The sequence below is a fragment of the Cottoperca gobio genome, chromosome 24 (assembly GCF_900634415.1).
Source record: "Cottoperca gobio chromosome 24, fCotGob3.1, whole genome shotgun sequence".
In the NCBI taxonomy this organism is placed as follows: Eukaryota; Metazoa; Chordata; class Actinopteri; order Perciformes; family Bovichtidae; genus Cottoperca; species Cottoperca gobio.
The window spans coordinates 814,718-832,462 of NC_041378.1; the positions used below are offsets into that span (position 1 = coordinate 814,718).

Sequence of the window (17,745 nt, forward strand, 5' to 3'; positions counted from 1 at the left end):
GTTCACTAAAGTCTGTGTCACTTGTGTATGTCACGTGTGTATGTCACGTGTATGTCACGTGTGTATGTCACGTGTGTATGTCACGTGTATGTCATATGTGCATGTCATGTGTGTATGTCACGTGTGTATGTCACGTGTGTATGTCACGTGTGTATGTCACGTGTATGTCACGTGTATGTCACGTGTGTATGTCACGTGTGTATGTCACGTGTATGTCATATGTGCATGTCATGTGTGTATGTCATGTGTGTATGTCACGTGTATGTCACGTGTGTATGTCACGTGTATGTCACATGTGTATGTCACGTGTATGTCACGTGTATGTCATGTGTGCATGTCACGTGTGTATGTCACATGTGCATGTCACATGTGTATGTCACATGTGTATGTCACGTGTGTATGTCACATGTATGTCACGTGTGTATGTCACGTGTGTATGTCACGTGTGTATGTCACATGTATGTCATGTGTGTATGTCACGTGTGTATGTCACGTATATGTCACGTGTGTATGTCACGTGTGTATGTCACATGTATGTCACGTGTGTATGTCACGTGTGTATGTCATGTGTGTATGTCACGTGTGTATGCACGATTATTTTTAAAAACATTTGTAAAAGAAGCATGTGAACTTGGAGGTATTGCATCAGGGAACTGGTTGTGAAGGAGTTCTTCAGTGTTGAGTTGTTGTCTGAAAGCCACAGACAGAGTACGAGTGGACACAGCAGCCACACAGAGGTAAAGATGAGAAACAGCAAGACCGCACAGGAATGTAACGCAGCGGAGAGCAGGGAGGTGAGGAGGAGCAGGACGACTGACTCATCCCTGTCTCTGTTTATGTCTCGTCTCCATGTGTCTCAGTGTCTCACCTGTCTTTCCCGTCTCACCTCCTATTTGTTCTATTCTTTAGTTTCTCTCTTTGCCTTTCCATCTCTTTCTTTGTCTGTTCATGTTACTCTCTTACTCTTTCTTTCTTCCCACCTTGTAAAGGCTTGCCTGGAATTTCATATTGTTGTCCACAGAGTGTTTCGTCCTGCACAGCCTCCCCGGTCGTCATGCAATCAATACAGCTCTTCTGCTTCGGGTTGTCCCGTACTGGCACAGCGTAGTGCGTTTTGTTCCGCCGTGTTGCATTCACAGTCTTGTTCTGCAGTGCGTTGCTAAGGCCCCCAGACATCCGCGGAGCTGGCAGCAGCTTCCTTTATTTCCCTCACATGCCGTGTTAAACCTGCTCAGATCTACAGAGCTAAACCTGCTCAGATCTACAGAGCTAAACCTGCTCAGATCTACAGAGCTAAACCTGCTCAGATCTACAGAGCTAAACCTGCTCAGATCTACAGAGCTAAACCTGCTCAGATCTACAGAGCTAAACCTGCTCAGATCTACAGAGCTAAACCTGCTCAGATCTACAGAGCTAAACCTGCTCAGATCTACAGAGCTAAACCTGCTCAGATCTACAGAGCTAAACCTGCTCAGATCTACAGAGCTAAACCTGCTCAGATCTACAGAGCTAAACCTGCTCAGATCTACAGAGCTAAACCTGCTCAGATCTACAGAGCTAAACCTGCTCAGATCTACAGAGCTAAACCTGCTCAGATCTACAGAGCTAAACCTGCTCAGATCTACAGAGCTAAACCTGCTCAGATCTACAGAGCTAAACCTGCTCAGATCTACAGAGCTAAACCTGCTCAGATCTACAGAGCTAAACCTGCTCAGATCTACAGAGCTAAACCTGCTCAGATCTACAGAGCTAAACCTGCTCAGATCTACAGAGCTAAACCTGCTCAGATCTACAGAGCTAAACCTGCTCAGATCTACAGAGCTAAACCTGCTCAGATCTACAGAGCTAAACCTGCTCAGATCTACAGAGCTAAACCTGCTCAGATCTACAGAGCTAAACCTGCTCAGATCTACAGAGCTAAACCTGCTCAGATCTACAGAGCTAAACCTGCTCAGATCTACAGAGCTAAACCTGCTCAGATCTACAGAGCTAAACCTGCTCAGATCTACAGAGCTAAACCTGCTCAGATCTACAGAGCTAAACCTGCTCAGATCTACAGAGCTAAACCTGCTCAGATCTACAGAGCTAAACCTGCTCAGATCTACAGAGCTAAACCTGCTCAGATCTACAGAGCTAAACCTGCTCAGATCTACAGAGCTAAACCTGCTCAGATCTACAGAGCTAAACCTGCTCAGATCAGCAGTGGAGAACTGTACAGATACTGTATCCGTATTAAAAACCAGTGAGCTCACTCTTTCTTATTGTACAGTAGGAGTGTACATTAAGCTTGGCTGGGCCTCGTCTGTGCACGAGAGATTTCTCTCTACGACCAAATGGAAAACTCTTCTTCGTGCCAAACTGCAGCAGGTTCCAATGCTTTCTGTGTGACACATCAAAGGTGATTCAGCTCGTTGCCCCAACTACTGTTTAAATGCTCCACAGCAGATCCCAGGATGAACCCTCACGTGTTGGTGTAAACCTGTCCACAGCTGATGTACTGCTGTGTAAAGGCTCTGCAGGCTCTGCAGGCTGCGCTTCTCCTTCACTGGATACAGAAACGTGACATTAAGCAGGACTTGGTTGTAGTACCAGGATGAAGTGACGCTGCTGATGGAACCTTTTAGTTTGTGTAGAGAAAAAGGGTTTTTAGTCTGTTCAGAAAAACACAGAAACAAGCTGCCGGTTACTTATTGAGTCATTCAAACCCGACTACAGAGACAAACCTTTACTTACAGTTCATTTTGTTTCCACAAGGACCTGAAGCTAATAAACTCTGATATGTACGAGATTTGTAAAGATGAGGTGTCTTCGTGACGCTTTTTTGTTTCCTGTTTTTCATGTTGATGAGATTTATGTCGCTCGTTATACTTTTACGACCGTTTAAACTGAAACCTCTAAAGTTCATGGCTGTCGACCTTAAAACCAGGCGTGTTGTTCTGCATCAGAAAAGCTTTGAAGCTTGTGTAAACTTCTTTTACTCTAAATGTCGTAGGTCTTAGACCCCGAGCTTGTTCCGACTTGTCAAACTGACAGTTCTCACCCGTTAGCTGCGCAGGCTTCAGGGAGGGCGGGCGCGGCTTCACACGCTTCAGCTCTTAGGTTAGAGTCAGGATGAAGGAGCGAGAACATCTTCAGGTGGGACATGTGAGCAGACACAACATCCTTTCACTTCTACGGATTAATGAAAGTTTAAGAACCACTGATGTAGAGAATCAATATGTTAAAGCTTCTGTGCAGACATTTATTTATTTTAGGGTTAAAAAAGTTCAAATAAAGAAAACATTAATATACTTTATCTTAAGAATATAAAACTTTGTTTATAATATGTTATAAATACTGCACAGTGATTTATGATATTACGAGAGAGGACTTTTCAAAATAGAGTTTTATCTTTGTGGCAATAACGAGGGCAACTTTCTGACCTTTGCATTTCTGTGTTGCCTCGACGGCGAGCCGATGCAGGTTCTCTGAGTGTTCAGCGAGCAGGACGAGGTTCTTGCACCAACATTCCCACAGTGATTGTTCTCGCCCCAGATCTGTGCGAGCCGTACAAAAAGGTCACTCTTTGAAACATCTGATGGAACATGTCGAGTGGCCAACAGACAGCAGGGAGTCCCAGACGGGTTGAGTAAATATTTAAGAAAGCTTAGGAGCTGCACTTCAGTCCCGTTGTACAGCTGTTTCTCAGAGGTGGAGCTTAATAATGCAACATCTGTACTCGTTGTGTCCTCGTGCTGCTGCACATGTACTCGCCGGAGATCAAAGTTTATCTTAACTGAACTTTTTAAGCCGTTCGCTGCTGTCGAGGTTTTGTTTGTTCTGCTGTGTTCGCTCATCAGAGACGCTTTATTCTTCTTAAGGTTGAGTTTCTCTCGTACTGTTTGTGTTTTGAATACATCAGTCAGATAACGTCTGACTCTAGATTATGTTATATATACTTTTGTACCCAAAGAATATAAAGTAATAAATAACTTTATTGCCATAACGGAGAAACACAATCAAACGTTTGGACTTGAATCTTCATGAAATGTGTTGACGTTGACTCTTCTGGAGCTTTCGACTTTATCACACACTCTTCCTCGGCGCGTGCAAATCTCCATTCAAGGTTCACCTGTCTTCACCTCTCAAACCTTCAGCAGTTACGAGCCGGTGATAACTTCACTAAACATTTGTTCCTCCCTCATAAGAGAGGTGGAGCATGTTGAAGATCCCAGACAGATATATTAGGAGACATGCAGAGCAGTGGAAATGTCTTCAGAAGAGCATTAAGTTTCCTGCGGTTCTGTTCACATTGGTCTCGTCACTGACTCTGGAAAAATGTGTCTGAGTGCTTTAGAGGCTTCGTCTGCAGAGCGCCAGTTATTCCAGACTCCATGTGACGTCTGTCTGTGGCTTCCTGCTCTGAGAGAAGCGCTGCTGCTGTCCCCTTCTCTAAACTGAGGACGATTATAACTTGATATTCACTCCCTCGTCCTCCTCCTCCTTCTTGTCCTCCTCCTCGTCCTCTCCCTCCTCCTTCTTGTCCTCCTCGTCCTCATCCTCTTCTCTTCCTTATCCTCGTCCTTCTTGTCCTCCTCTTCCTCGTCCTCCTCCTCATTCCACCTCCTCTTCCTCATCCTCGTTCCACCTCCTCGTTCCACCTCCTCGTTCCACCTCCTCCTCCTTGTCCTCCTCCTTGTTCTCCTTGTCCTCCTCGTCCTCGTCCTTCTTGTCCTCCTCGTCCTCGTCCTTCTTGTCCTCCTCTTCCTCGTCCTCCTCCTCGTTCCACCTCCTCCTCCTTCTTGTCCTTGTCCTCCTCCTCGTTCTTCTTTTCCTTGTCCCCCTCCTCGTCCTCTTCCTCGTCCTCCTCTTTCTTATCCTTGTCCTCCTTGTCCCCCTCCTCTTCCTCGTCCCCCTCGTCCTCCTCCATCATTCACAAATATTTCCATGTGTGTTTAGGAAAGTGACCACATGAGGATTAGATTTGTCAAATGAATCTTTAAGGTTTCTGTCTTGTGTTTGCTGCAGCGCTCAGAGTGTTGAGGTCATGAAATGTAACATTTACATTGAGATTATTCACTTTATCACAGTTTGGATTTCATTTCCATACTTTTGGCAATCGTTTCTCTTTGTAATAATAACTTTTCACTCAACGAGATCTTTGAATGCTACGACGTGGCTGAAGTCTGCCAAGAAACACGAGGAGAAGAAGAAGAGACTAAAATCTAAAGAGAAGTTAGACAAACTCAATTAGAAGAGAAAACGTAGAAGAACGTCATTTCAAGTTGAAGCCGGATGTTATAAAGTGAAAACATCCTTTAAGTCAGTGAACTAATAAAACGTTCAAAAGTAAAACTGTCTGCGAAACCCTGAATATCAACGTTTGCAGCTAGAAGCTGTGAAGAAACACTTTGAGTTCATGCGGTTCTTTCCTCTCCCGTGGCTCCTGTCTCGCTCTGCACTCACTAATGACGCTGAAATGTCTCAGATATATAAAAAGAATCGCTTGTTTCTCTAGTTGCCCTTTATAGCTGTGGTGCGTCGTTCAAACACAGCCAAATGGTTCCTTTGTTTAAAAAGGGAAGATGGATGTGCAAAGAAAACTGACAAATACTTGAAAGAACAAAAGAGCAAAGCAGTCAGACTTTGTAGAATTAGCTCACAGTTGAGTTTTAAAACGTCTGTTTTGTGTTTGCGAGCGACTGTACGGAGCTTGATGGCTCTGTTGTTCACAAAATCAGGGAGCGTATCTTTAAGAAAAGTTCATTTAAGGTCCAAAGTCTGAAAATACAGAGAAAAAAGACACAAAGTCTGAACTAACTGCATCATCACACTGCAGACACCTGTAACGATCCACACGCCTCTGCTTGTTGTTTTCAGAGATGGGTTCTCCTAAAAACCTCGTCACCAGCGATGTGACCGAATCCAGCTTCGCGGCGTCCTGGACGCCAGGCGCCTGGCAACGTGAAGATGTACCGCGTTCGATGGAAGTCACTGTTCTCGCAGGAGGCCGGAGATAAGACGGTGCCAGGAGACGTGACCGACACCGTGCTGGAAGCGCTGAGGCCGGAGACGCTCTACCAGGTGTCTGTGGTCGCCGCCTACGATCGGAAAGACAGCAACCCGCTCACCGGACAGGAAACCACTGACGGTGAGAACACAGACGGGAATTCACAAAGAATAGATCAAACACACCCTTTAGCAGCTGAGTGTAATTATCCAAGTGGCAAAGTATAAATGTTGCCTTTGGTACACGATCGGCCGAAAAAGAAGAACTTCAGCTGCAGGTCGTGACCGAACTTCAGGCGAGGAGTTTAAAGGTGACAGAGAGAGAGTGTTTGGGGTTTAATGTCCCAGTCTGTCCTGGTGGAGTTTTCAAACACACATCTTCAGACTGGGCGTAACTCCTCTGATCTATGTGCTTCATTTACAACCAACTCTGAAGATCATAATGTCACGTTAGCGCTGATCTTTGCTCATTTTGCAACAAGGCCCTTTGCAAAGAAAGGGGCCAATTTTCCCCCAAATGTAAGCATGCAGTATATAACCTCATATAAATACAAGTGGCACAGGAGCACCGGGATGCTCTTTGTTCAGTGAATTACACTTTTTGTTTTGTTTGCAGGTTTAGCGGCTGCAAAAGCCGAGCGATCCTTTTGTGAATTGGTTCCTGAATGTTCTCTGGAGACAAAAAATAAGTTTCCTAATTAGTAATAAATTAGACTTCATAGCACTTTTTAAAAACCTGGGTTACAAAGTGCTTCTCACTTACAAATAAAAGAAAATAAGCATACAAAACAACCTAAATAAATATATAAATTAAAGTCAAACAAGATTTATATGCAGGAAAGAGCAAACGGAGGTCAAAATGCTGCTCGAAGCTGCAGAGATTAGTTCCCTTTAAAGCCCCCGGAGGGTCATCGAGGTGTCATAAAGGTCATGAACCCAATTCTTTAACCCTCAGAGGGAAGTTCAGGAAGTCCTTGCGAAGTACTACAAGAATATGAGCCAAAGTACAATCAATCTTTCCTTTTGTCACAGAACAAAATGGATTTCAGAACTTGCATAATCAAATTTTTTGGCATTCTCCAAAATGTTTTCTGCTTTCTGGTCTCATTAAGATATTCATTTTAGATTATTTTCAAACTGTAATTGTGAGTGAAACATTAACGTGGTGACAGCTTTGCTGTGTTACGCTGATATAACGCAACTCATGGCTGAGGGGAATATTGGTTCAATGTGTGTCCTGAGAATGACGCACCGTGAATGGATACTGACAACGCACGCCCTAACAAATGTAACACATTCCTCCTTCTATATGCACACATGTGAATGATATGGTCCAAATCTGCACAAACAGGATCCCAAAACAAAGCAACACGTAGTAGGATGTATTGTTCCTCCATGCATCCGTCCAGCAGAACTACTTCATCCGTCCAGCTTCACACGTTTGTTGGATGGCATGTTTCTTTCCGCCAATAAAAATCATGCAGTCTGCAAAACTTTCCTCGGGATCATTAAATATACATATTATTCCCTTGCAATGTTTTCTTTGTAAATCACTTGCAGAATCATCGGAATAATATTATATGGCTTTTGGTTGTTTCGCAGGGAAAAGGAAAATGTGGTTAGCATTTCCTCTCCAGCTGATCACTTCTGGGTGAACGCCTAATTCAGAACCAATTAGTTTTGGCACGAAGCCGTTTTACTTGACATTTATTCCTGCAGTTATACATTTATAACGATGAGTGTAAGAATATAAAGGGAAACCGCACTGGAGAGGGAACAATGATTGTTTTCACCAGAAGAAAAGGTGTGTACGATTGTGCACATGCAGAACGATCTGTTAAAGGAGGTTTGATGTTAGATTGAGGAGATAACTTTTATATCGTCTTTTATACATTTAAGTCAAAATATGTTTGAAAACGTTTGACAATATTTTCCACTTACGTCCAAAAATATCTGAAAAGGTATGTCAAAGGAAACATATTAAATGCATGTTTTAGGCACTTTGGTATTTGAATCCGATTTTCTAAATAATAACATTAGTCTTTCTTAAAGAAGGACCGTGCATAAGAACATTAAGATGATTTATGCCAGATTTAGCTTTGAACTCATTTCCATGTGCAGCCACATAACAATCAACGGACACGGAAAACATCACATTATTATTATATAACTCGAACAAATGTCTTTTTGTTTTCAGCCTCTGCTGCTGGTAAAAAGTTGACCGTGTCGGACGAGACCGAGCGAACCATGAGAGTCACGTGGACGCCGGCGCCGGGCAAGGTGGCCCACTACAGGCTGAAGTACGTTCCCATTGGTGGAGGGAAAGAAGTGGCGCTCAGGATCCCTGGCACGACCACGTCCACCGTCATGAAGCGCCTGCAGCCCACGACCACTTACAACATCACCGTTCACCCCATCTACAAGCGCGGGGAAGGAAAAGCAAGGCAAGGAGTAGGAACGACACGTACGTTGGTCCATAATTCAACCCTCTGACAGACAGCGCATTGTAGAACACGTGTCCATCTGAACCAAGACGTTTAAACCTGAGTTCACTCTTCAAACATTCGCATTAATGGAATTAAATTAAACTAATCTGCAGCTGAGGTGATTTCAGCTTTTTATGGCTCCCATCAGAGTCGTGTCTCCTGACTGCAGGCTAACATTTAGCTATAACATTAAATGTGTTTGGCTTTTGGGCTACATGAACGTGTTTCTGTGGTCTCTGCGTCCAGCAGTTTAGCTGAGCGAGGTTAATCTCACTGCTCGACTTTATGACTCTCAGCTGGCATCACGGATGTTCTCTTAGTAAATGTCACTTATTGCGAAACTAATGGAGAAAACTGGCTTGTTTGACAATTCTTTCCGCTTGTTTCTAGAGAAACGTTAACACAAGTCATGCTGCCTTGGAAACAAACAGGGTTCTGTCGTCCAAGTTGCAGATTTCTTTCACCTTTTATTCCACCATAAGAGTTTATGACGTCACGTTTAAACGACTTGTTAAGATGAATATCTTCACACTACAGGTGCTGCGAAGAAGCAGCGTCTTTTCACCAGGACACTAAAATCACAGTTAATGCTGAATCACACGCTACCAATACTAACACACGGCATGACACTGGGCTTTCTTAACGGATGACACCGGGTTCAAGGTATTGTATTATGGACTAATGAGAAACTGGCTTGAGTGTGGTGTGGCTGACCTTCTAAACCTTTTGCCAATACTTGCAGTCGTGTTGAGTTTTTAGTCGGCACAAGTTTGTCCTGAAGTTCTGGCCGGGTTCTTCTATTTCAGTGTCGCCCTTCAAGGCTCCCAGGAACCTCCAGACCTCAGAACCCACCAAGACCAGTTTCAGAGTCTCCTGGGATCCAGCGCCCGGAGAGGTTCGGGGCTACAAAGTGACCTTTCACCCCGACGGGAATGATATTGACCTGGGGGAGCTCCTGGTTGGACCCTACGATAACACAGTCGTTCTAGAGGAACTCAGGTAAGCTCTCCTCACTATTATATTTTTAAATACTCTGAAGAATGTCAGGGTTCTCTGGGTGGTGATGGTCTAGTGGTACGCCTTCCAAACAAAACACTAGAAGGTCGGGAGTTCACCATCGTACCCCTGAGCAAGGCACTTAACCCTGAGCTGCTCCAGGGAGACTGTCCCTGTACTTAGTTCAATGTAAGTCGCTCTGGATAAGAGCGTCTGCTGAATGGCCTGTAATGTAATGTAATGTTCTCACGGATCCTTAAAAAGGCATTGCTCTCATTAATCTCAGATAACAAGGCTTTAATTAGTATTAAAAAGTCTTGAATCCAAACACTGAGACATGAGAAGTATGGATTTTATGAATCGTGTTCTTCTGATGTTTGTGATGTTTGATGATGATTGTCGCTCTCATTAACATCATGCACTGGTTGCTCTGGTTAGTGGATAAATCAGCCTTAGATGTCTTACAGTTGCATTAAAAATGTCTTAAAACATGTATTCTGCCTTAAGATGTAGGAACACTGTTCGATGCCGATACCAAGCAACTCCCTAGTACAGCCCGAGCAACCACCCGACAACACCCTCGTAAAAAACTTGTACAAACAGATTTCATTAAGACATTTACATTTTCTTCTTAGTTTTCACCAAAGATGAGTTACTCGCACGATTACGGCCGCTGGAGGTTTTATTGGAGCATTTCGCAACTTGCGAATATCCACCTTTAAACGCTAATGTTAGTGCTAACTGTGTTGGTTGTAAAGTACAACCGATAATATGTATTTTCCGATCTTACGATGTAGTGCTGTGGCTTTGCTCTTGGTTCTGTCTCTGTACAGTACTGATGTTGAGTCTCTAAAATAACGATACTTTGGACCAATTTCCGCAGCTGTTGTACATTAAACAAACATGTTTCACATGTTGTCCTCGTGCAGATTCCTGTCTGCTGTGAGTCATTTTGTAGGAACTTTTTTCAAACTGTAGACGTCTAATTCTGGAATGAAGGTCAAGGAAAATCATTACCTGCAGATTCATTAATGTTTGTTTTTGCTTTTATAAGTTAAGGATATTTGAAAGACACACCCTAACCCACACATCATGTTTGGACTGTGAAAGACTGATGTAAGTTTATGTTGTTTCCTTTCTCCCCTCAGGGAAGGAACTAAGTACTCTGTTGCCGTGTTTGGGATGTTTGATGAAGGGGAGAGTAACCCTCTGGCAGGAGTGGAGAACACGACCCTCATGGACGCTCCTGAGCCACCTACTGTCAATCCCTCTGGTAAAAGCTGATGACTCCACCACACTACAACTCGCACACCATTTGCAGCCCTAAAGAGCAGGCCTGCAGACCAGACGCTCTCTGATTCAAGTCGTTTCAGAACAGGAGTGGCCCGACTTCGAAGTGCCGCCCAAATTAGTGCCAGAACGTTGAATTATTCGTTGTCGAGGGGAATTAATATCACTGTCTCTTTGGAATCGAGGGCCGAATTTCGACGCAGATGATTGTGATTAGTGCAAATTATTTAGAGCTGCTTGGCCCGCGTTTACTCACCTACCTCATATCTCATTTAGAGTGTGGTCTGCAGCAAAATGCCATTCAACAGACGCGTGTCGACACTAACGTTTATAAATTGCCCAATTGGACTCGTTCCCTGACCAACTCACATTTTAGGTATTCGATGTTGTCGCTACAAACATATATCTTCGTTTACTACCCGATGACTGACTATTTAACTCAGTATCTGCAGCCCCAATCTTTCCAAAAGTATATATTTCCCATATTTTTGTTGTTGTGTCTGCTCGCAATTACAGATTTTCTTTTATGATCCAGAGCGTTAGCCGCCTGGATGTATGCATTTTGGAAAATGTTATGCTTCTCATAAGACCCAGAGGAGCTGCTGACCCGGCGCAGAATTTCCTGCTGTAATGGGGAGCAGACACGGTGACCTACTGCCCAACTCGCAGGCAACAGGCCAGGATGTTCCACTCAGAGATCCTCGTATATTAAAAGTGCAGCTCTCACATGGCAGGCTGCTTAGTGGAGGCTTTAATCCAGACTCTCTGACAGGTCCATATGGTCTGGCCAGCCGCATGACGTGTCCTTCACGCGCTGCAAAAACTTTATTTTTTACAGGTCATTAAATCCTTTGTTCCTTTTCAAATTCCTGAAACAAAGTGTGAAAACGCTGACAGTGAAGTGAAGTTCTACTTGTTTTCAGCAACAGTTTGTTGAAGCACTTGATACAATACAACACAGTAGTGTTTCCTGAGATCTTTAGCATAACATTTCAGCTCCCAACTCAAAGTCTACTTACGAGCTTTTTCCAGCATTCAACCGAATCCTGTGGTTTTCATCAACACGTGGATTTTGTTAAGTTGTTTCGGAGACATCTGTTGACATGTGAGCTCAGGAGCTCGTTTTGATTTCAAGGACAACTGGTCCGAGGCTAAAAATGGCCGCTCATCATGTTCACCGTGATGGGGATTCTTTTATCAAGCTATTATTTTCAAGGACAAGATGGAACTCGAGTGCTGAACCTCTAACACTTCTCCAAGATTGAAGGTCATTAGGTTGAAACAGAGAGATTATCAACACAATAGATGGCTCTAATAATGTCATATACACTATATACACTTACAGGGATAGTCTGGATGTTATTCTCCACAGTCAGTGTGTCACCTGCAGTAGATGCAGTTTCTAGAAACAGACAGGAAGCAGGAAGCTAAACAATGTTCTGCTGTGGACGTGTTTTACACACATAAACAATCAATATCAGTTTAAGATGTATATGCTATATTTAGAATATTTTCACTGCTTTACCTTGTTGTCCTTGCTGAAGCTGTTATCTTTGCTCTCTTCAAAGCCACCAGACTCCATTGACAAAAACAGTAATTTTACCTCTCAGAACACATGAGTTGCTGCTCTAACGCTGCCTCGATCGGTTAGTTAGTTTGTGTTATTGTGTGACTTTGGTGAATTCGAGCTCACCCTTTAAAACACCAAAGTCACACAATAACACAAAGAAACTGACAGATTGAGGCAGCGTTAGAGCAGCATCTCTCGTGTTCTGAGAGGTAAAACTACTAGTTTTGTCAATGGAGTCTGGTGGTTTGGAAGAGAGCGTAGATAACAGCTTCAGTTCCTGTCTGACAGAAAGGTAAAGCGGTGGAAATATTCTAAATATAGCGAACACTCAAACTGGATGACTTTCTTTAGGTGTGTAAAACACGTCTACAGCAGAACATTGTTTAGCTTCCTGCTTCCTGTCTGTTTATACAAACTGCATCTACTGACTGTGGAGAAGAACCTCACAAAACATCCATACTATCCCTGTAAGAGGGTCTCCTCCAAAATGATATAAAACACATTTTGAAAAACAAAAAGCTAACCTCATGCAGAAACTGTCTACATGAGACTGTCAGTAAACACATCAGACTTTTGATTTTAGAGTCTCTGGCCTCAACGCAAAAACAACCAAAGTCAGAATTTCTGCAGTTTATTTACATCCCACAGTCAGACTGAGCTGGATATTTATTTGCTGAGACTCTTGCTCGGAGACACTGGATCCAGCAGTCGTCTGCAGCACATTAGATGTCTCTTACAGCTGCCTCTGTTTATGACATCTGTTTTTATTAATGAATGTCGGAGGGACACATGAGCATATTGTTTACCGACGGTGGTATAACTCAAAGACACTGCGGCCAAGCATCCGCCTCGGTTCCCCTCAGCGTCAAGCATCTGTTTCTGCGGCCTGCTGAAAAACAACTCAAATGCATGATCTCCTAACCTGTTTTCAATTGCACACACAGGGGCCCGGCTTTTAAGCACTCGGCATCTGCCGGGTGTGTCACTGAAAAAAAAAGCAGCGGCCATTTTTCACCCCTTCAGGTGCCTGGAGCAGGAATGTGCAGTAACTTTTGGAAACAGGAGGCCTCGTATATCACAGTTTCAGAGAGGATAACTCCTGCTGTTGGAGGGACAAGCCTCAGTGTCAGCCAGGAAAGACCACAGGGCTGATTCTGCGCTGGATATAAAAATACAAACATCTCGCTGCACTGGAAGAAGGAGAGAGAGAAGGCCCAGAAGAGAGAGCCGTTAATCAGAGAGGACAGCTGTTTTACAATGTGTTACGAGTGTGAACTATTTGTGTTACATAATGCTGTGTAAAACATCCTGCTGTGTAAACATCTTCCACTTGTGTGATGCACTTCTTCTCCTTCCTCTCACTCTTTCACACTTTCCCACACACATCCATGTCTAACGCTTCATGTAAATCTGAGCGGACACTCGCGGTGGGTGTCTGTGGTGTGCACCAAGGGTCTCGCTCACTGTCCCCCCCCCCCACTGTCTCTCTGCAGAGACTAAGTGTAAGACCGCAGCAAAGGCCGACCTCGTGCTGCTGATCGACGGCTCCTGGAGCATCGGTCGCATCAACTTCAGAACCATCCGCAACTTCATCGCTCGCATGGTCAGCGTGTTCGACATCCGCCCTGAGAGAGTCCAGATTGGTAATGTTTTCACTGTTACTATTCATACTACAACTAGTACTATCACTGCTTTAATTACTACCTGCACTACTACTTCCAATACGCCCCATTATTATAATTAGCAATTCAGATGAATGTCCTACTGTAGGGATGACGTTTTCTTTTTACTTTGATTCGAGGGAACCCTCAGTGCTGCAGTTTGTTGTTGGTGAACCTGTTTAACTGACTAACAGACTTGTTGTCCTGTTTCCTGCAGGTCTGGCACAGTACAGTGGAGACCCAAAGACCGAGTGGCACCTGAACTCCCACGCGACCAAGGCCTCGCTGCTGAAAGCCATCGACAACCTGCCGTACAAAGGAGGCAACACCATGACAGGTAATTCAATCCACTCTGGGTTCAAACTCATGTCGGCCCCAATTCAGGATCCAAATGTATTTACTCTCCTTAGGTAAAGAAAACTGAAGCTGTTATTGATTATTCTTGTGAGAGTTTAAAGTTACTTACTGTGATTGACAGATTGTGTTGGTAATAGTACAACAAATGGAAATCATGTTGGATTTGTTATACAGATTTGAAACAGAATTGTCTGAATGTTTTTTTTTATATTGTCAAACTCCTTCCTGTCACACAGGCATGGCTCTGAACTACATCCTTCAGAACAACTTCAAAGCCAACGTGGGGATGCGTCCCGATGCTCGCAAAATTGGTATCCTGGTCACTGACGGAAAGTCTCAGGACGAAATCGTCTTCAACTCGCAGAACCTGAGAGACAGTGGCATCGAGCTCTACGCAGTCGGTGCGTGATTATTGTTCAATTTCATGACTAACAGAAATGAGGCAAATATTAACATAGTTTTTCACATGGAAATAGATAGTTTTCCATGATTCAGCATTTTATTACAAAATATTTTATACTTTAGATTTCCTACCTTTAGGCGATTTAGGGGAATTTCAATGAATTCATGAAAATCCAATCAGTTAAGTTTCAAGTTTGGAAATAAAGTAAACAGTCTTAAGTCTGAGGATGAGCTTTATATTTGTATGTAAAGGAATTTGTAGTACATGGGATTAGTTTGCAAAACATTTGAGTACTTTCTGTCATGATTTATTTTGTGTAATCGTTCTTTTGTTCTCTCAGGTGTGAAAAACGCCGACGAGGGCGAGTTGAGGACCATCGCCTCCGACCCCGACGACATTCACATGTACAACGTCAACGACTTCAAGTTCCTGGTTGACATCGTTGACGACCTCACCATCAACCTGTGTAACAGCATCAAGGGCCCAGGTGGGAACAGAGGCACATCATCGGCATAGTGTTGGATAGTATTCTGACAGCAGGATATCTTGGCTGGTTCATTTAGTCGATTGTTCATATCAAAGTGTGCTTTTATTCATCAAAGTTCAATGTTTGTGAAACAGAAATTACCTTTGAGAAATATCAAGCATTTAGTTTGAAAGTTGAGATTTTGGCTTATTTTTAACTTTTAACAGCACAATTAATAGAAAGAAGGCAATGCTGGATTCTGTACACTTACGACAGCGACACAATTGCAAAGTGAAGCCATGTGGTTCCTTGAATTTCTGACTTTTTTCTTGTAAATTTGTGATTTATTTTCTTTAATTTTTGACATTTTTGGGGAGTTTCTTTTCTCAAAATATTCCCCCCCTCCAACGTCTCCGTCATTTAAAAATATATAGATATTTTTTACCTACATTGGCCCTCATACGGCGTCATAGCATACCTGATTTATGTGACAAGTTGTTTTTTCAATTTAATCTTTGACAACATGTTTGCCTTTATCAGGAGGCGCACAGTAAACTGTTGCAGATGCTGTTCAAACCAATTTAAAAAGTACCTGCACACTGCTATCTTGTTTCTAGTTCTTCTTTAATTAATCAACCACGTGTCTCCTTACCATGAAGTAAAATGCACCAAACTTGGCACAATGTCTCACTTGATGGTGGAACTATGAGATATAGAATCCTTTAATGTAAGGTTGAATCCTTTCATATTTTACTCTCTTACTTTGGTTTTTAAATTTGTAATGACTACATTACTCAAATGGAGTAATGTAGCTGGACTCTTCTTCTTTGAAAACCGCTGAGTCAGATTTACACCTTTCAGTGGTTACCTGTGCTGGAGGTCAGGTGGAAACTTTGTAGCTTCAGAAAATTATACTTTTTCCAGACTTTACAAAACCACAGTGTTAAAGACTGACAACCATAAATTTAGATTTTTTTTACAACAGGCTTTCATTTGGTTTTGCAGGTGTTCCAGGGCGTGAAAGTTGCTCTGCTTATAAAGCATGACATTTACCTTTAGTCCTAGTAAAGACATGAATGTACTTCTGGGCAGCTGCTCTTACGACTCTAATGTTGACTAATAGAAAGTACACATCGTGCAGTCATTGTAATGAAAACAAAGTGTTTTATTAAATCAATTCTACTTTTTTAAAACAGAAAAACAGTCGATCAGATCGGCTTGACAACCTCGATTATCTCAGACGATCCAAAGATGTTGCAGCACAGATCCAAGCATCTGATGGAAACTTTCACATTGGACGTACTTGTTGTCTGTAAAACAGTTTTAAGTGGAAACAGTAACATTGATTTACAGCCGGAGAAAGTCAGAAGAGCTGAAATACAGAGAAGTTCAGAGGCTTCCCTGTCGAACGTGATGCGCTGCAGATTTGTGGCAGCAGAGTTCACGGTGTGAAATACTTTTACATGTCCGATCATATTCCGGCTTCTTGTTCATTCCTTCTCAGGAGGTGAACTGGAGGCGCCCACCAACCTCATGACCTCGGAGGTGACCCACAGCTCCTTCCGGGCCACCTGGACGGCCTCCGACGGCCCTGTCGACAACTATCGTGTCACCTATATGAAGGTGGCTGGAGGACCCACCCAGCAGGTGAGAGAAGGCTTCTGCTGTCAGTGCTTTTAACCTTTCATCGAATGGAAATAAAACACACGCTGCTACAGAGTTTCTCCCTCTTCACATGTAAAGATCTGACATCATTGTTGTCCGTAGTCGGTTTGTTCCTGTATAAATGGTCAAAAGAACCCTTCACATAATTGATCTGTTTCATAGACTTCATTAGAGGAGTCTGCTCAGTGTGCTTCCTGGCTCGGAAACTTTATGTCTACCATGTGTTGGTCCTGAATATCAAATAGCATATTTGCTTATTAATTCCTTCTGGCTCCCATTAGACCTGGCTTAAACTCTAACAGATAACTCTTTTGTTTTGTTTATATCCCTGAACCGTACGTCAGGTGAGATTTGATACTTCCTGTGGATTTAGATAACGACAGGTTGTCAGTCTTAACTCTCCTCCTGATGTTTGATGTTCTGTCCTATGTGACAAAGTGTTTCCCCCCAGGGTCTGAAACCTGGATCCCAGTTGCTTTGGTGAACCTGCATTTAGTTTACACTTAACCTCCCGTCAGTCTCGTCTTTGAAAACGAAGCACTGGGTCTTTTCCATCCTTTGTGCTTTTATTGGCTCATGTCAGATGTCAGATGGAGCCTGTGTGATTAAAATCGCTCTCGTCTCAAATCCAGCAGTTTCCACTGGATCCGCTTAGTTTAACGCTTCAGACCTCACACTGTCCAGGACGCCTCGCCGCACAGCTTCTCCTCTCTGTTTACATCGGACCTATAGCGCACGTATGAGATGTACGCTGTTTACATCCTGGGATTTTCCGCCCAGCGCAACAAGAGAGGGAATTCCTAAATTACAAGCAACCAGTAACAAGGAATCAAATCAAATCAAATTTATTTATACAGCCCAAT

At 43.2% G+C, this 17,745-nt stretch overlaps 1 protein-coding gene across 1 annotated transcript in view; it reads left to right on the forward strand.

Annotated features, from left to right (window-relative positions):
• Window positions 1-17,745, forward strand: part of col12a1b (collagen, type XII, alpha 1b) — a 111,883-nt gene that overhangs the window by 20,723 nt on the left and 73,415 nt on the right. The window contains 10 exon segments of the mRNA XM_029425245.1: window positions 5,860-5,927; window positions 5,929-6,130; window positions 8,186-8,452; window positions 9,281-9,473; window positions 10,619-10,743; window positions 13,824-13,973; window positions 14,209-14,328; window positions 14,585-14,749; window positions 15,092-15,238; window positions 16,722-16,864. Of these exon segments, the coding sequence (XP_029281105.1) occupies window positions 5,860-5,927; window positions 5,929-6,130; window positions 8,186-8,452; window positions 9,281-9,473; window positions 10,619-10,743; window positions 13,824-13,973; window positions 14,209-14,328; window positions 14,585-14,749; window positions 15,092-15,238; window positions 16,722-16,864 (1,580 nt within the window).